This window comes from Pteropus vampyrus, unplaced genomic scaffold, assembly GCF_000151845.1.
Source record: "Pteropus vampyrus isolate Shadow unplaced genomic scaffold, Pvam_2.0 Scaffold320, whole genome shotgun sequence".
In the NCBI taxonomy this organism is placed as follows: domain Eukaryota; kingdom Metazoa; phylum Chordata; class Mammalia; order Chiroptera; family Pteropodidae; genus Pteropus; species Pteropus vampyrus.
This window is the reverse complement of record NW_011889101.1, coordinates 289,616-292,115: the sequence shown is the minus strand read 5'-3', so window position 1 is coordinate 292,115 and position 2,500 is coordinate 289,616. Positions and strand designations below refer to the sequence as shown.

The following is a 2,500-nucleotide window of genomic DNA, read 5'->3' as shown; positions in this document are numbered from 1 at the left end:
GGGAGGGCCCAGGGCTCAGGGCTCCTTGCTCTCTCCACAGTACGTCCTAGCTGTCGGTAGCTCAGTCTTCTATGCCATGTTTTACGGAGACCTGGCGGAAGTCAAGTCTGAGATCCACATCCCGGACGTGGAGCCCGCAGCGTTCCTGATCCTGTTAAAGTAAGTCAGCCCCAGCAGCTGCAGGGACGGGGTGGTCCCTCCCTGCCAGTTCCCCCAGCCAGCAAACGAGCGGGGAGTCCACAAGGACAGACGGGCTTGTCTCCCAGGCCCTGGGTGCCCCGCGTGCCCCACGCGGCCTGTGACGTGGTGCCTGCTCCTAGGTATATGTACAGCGACGAGATCGATCTGGAAGCTGACACGGTGCTGGCCACTCTCTATGCCGCCAAGAAGTACATTGTCCCCGCGTTGGCAAAAGCCTGCGTCACCTTCCTGGAGACGAGTCTGGAAGCCAAAAATGCCTGCGTCCTGCTGTCCCAGAGCCGGCTGTTCGAGGAGCCCGAGCTGACCCAGCGCTGCTGGGAGGTCATCGACGCACAGGCCGAGGCGGCCCTGAGGTCCGAGGGCTTCTGTGAGATTGACTGGCAGACGCTGGAGATCATCGTCACTCGGGAGGCCCTCAACACCAAGGAGGCCGTGGTCTTCGAGGCCGTGCTGAGCTGGGCGGAGGCCGAGTGCAAGAGGCAGGGCCTGCCGGTCACGCCGCGCAACAAGCGGCACGTGCTGGGGCCCGCCCTCTACCTGGTGCGCATCCCCACCATGACGCTGGAGGAGTTCGCCAACGGCGCCGCGCAGTCGGACGTGCTGACGCTGGAGGAGACGCGCAGCATCTTCCTGTGGTACACGGCCGCCAACAAGCCGCTGCTCGACTTCCCGCTCACCAGGAGGCGGGGCCTGGCGCCGCAGAGGTGCCGCCGCTTCCAGTCCTCCGCCCACCGCAGCAACCAGTGGCGCTACCGCGGCCGCTGCGACAGCATCCAGTTTGCCGTGGACCGCAGGGTGTTCGTCGCGGGGCTGGGCCTGTACGGGTCCAGCTCGGGGAAGGCCGAGTACAGCGTGAAGATCGAGCTCAAGCGGCTGGGGGTGGTGCTGGCCCAGAACCTGACCAGGTTCGTCTCGGACGGCTCCAGCAGCACCTTCTCCGTCTGGTTCGAGCAGCCCGTGCAGGTGGAGCAGGACACCTTCTACACCGCCAGCGCCGTCCTGGACGGCAGCGAGCTCAGCTACTTCGGGCAGGAGGGCATGACGGAAGTGCAGTGTGGCAAGGTGACCTTCCAGTTCCAGTGCTCCTCGGACAGCACCAACGGGACCGGGGTCCAGGGCGGGCAGATCCCCGAGCTCATCTTCTACGCCTGAGGCACTGTGGGGGGGACCCGGGGGGGTCGCACACTGTGGCGGCTTCGGGGCCTTGTGAACTTTGTATCTCTTTTGTACACAGCCAAGCTGTGAAATAGACGTTTTCTACACAGACGGAGCCTCGGTTTCTGGATGCTGGCGGCTGGGCCTCAGAAGGCACTCACGTTGGGCAGAGGGCAGCGCTGGGGGTGTGGAGCGGGCCCGGGCCCCGCCACGGGCACCCGCGCCTCGTGCTTTGTGGGCTTTTCTGTCCCTCTTACCTTGGATCCTATTCTAAGTGGTTTTAAGCTTAACTTCACATTTTCCCTTCAAATCCAAAGGCGAGGAAAAGTAATTTAGAATCGTTCATCCCTTTAAGTGGATTTCCACAATAAAGTTATAACAGTGAGAACCACACGTCAACACGTGACTGTGGGAGGGTCCTCAGCTGCCAAGGGGATAAGGGAACCTGTGGCCTGAATGGCACTTACTGGCCAGAAGCTGCGGCCGGCCCAGGGGACTGTGCCCCGTGCCAGCAGGCCAGGCCTCCACCATCTGGGGTGGGGGGGGAGGCTGGCTTCCAGGGGCTGCAGCTAGAATGCTCGGGAAAAGATCGGGGGTCTTGCTCGTGGTAAAGCGTGCCCGCTGCTTGGACGAAGCCCTGCCGTAAGCCTGGGAGTCAGGCTGCGGGGGGTGGGGCTGGGAGGGCGAGGTGCACTGAGGGACCAAGCCAGCTCCGGCCTGCCGCCGCTCACACTCCCTCTGCTTCTGGGAGAGCTCGGCTTGGCCTCCCGGGGGAAGAACCCGTCACTCAGTGCGGGGATGTGGCCTCTTGGGAGAAAGGGCTGGGCCAGTAGCGTGACTGCAGCCTCCTGGCCCACCTGCCGGACCCTGCCTTCCCAAACCCGGGGAGCCATCCTGTGGGTGACCCAGGACCCACTCCCCAGCCACTGCCCCGAGTCTGAGGACGTGCCTGTCCGGATGCTGATGGACACAGGAAGGAGTGGCCCTGCAGGCTAAGAGCCGTCCTCCTGGCGAAGCTCCAGTACAGGCCAGGCCATCCGTCCACCAAGGTCCTGGCTGCCAAGTGTAGTCCACGAGAGGTGGACATGCGAGTCCCCACACACAACAGTACTGCTGGTGCCCTCTGTCTACACCCTCGTCCATA

General features: G+C 63.7%; 1 protein-coding gene across 1 annotated transcript; it reads left to right on the top strand.

The window, feature by feature from the left end:
- Positions 1–10: 10 nt before the first annotated feature.
- Positions 11–1,749, top strand: BTBD6 (BTB domain containing 6). The gene is made up of 2 exons (XM_011377720.2): positions 11–159; positions 321–1,749. Exons 1-2 carry the CDS (start codon positions 77–79, stop codon positions 1,351–1,353), a joined length of 1,116 nt encoding a protein of 371 aa, XP_011376022.1. The 5' UTR covers positions 11–76; the 3' UTR covers positions 1,354–1,749.
- Positions 1,750–2,500: the final 751 nt, after the last annotated feature.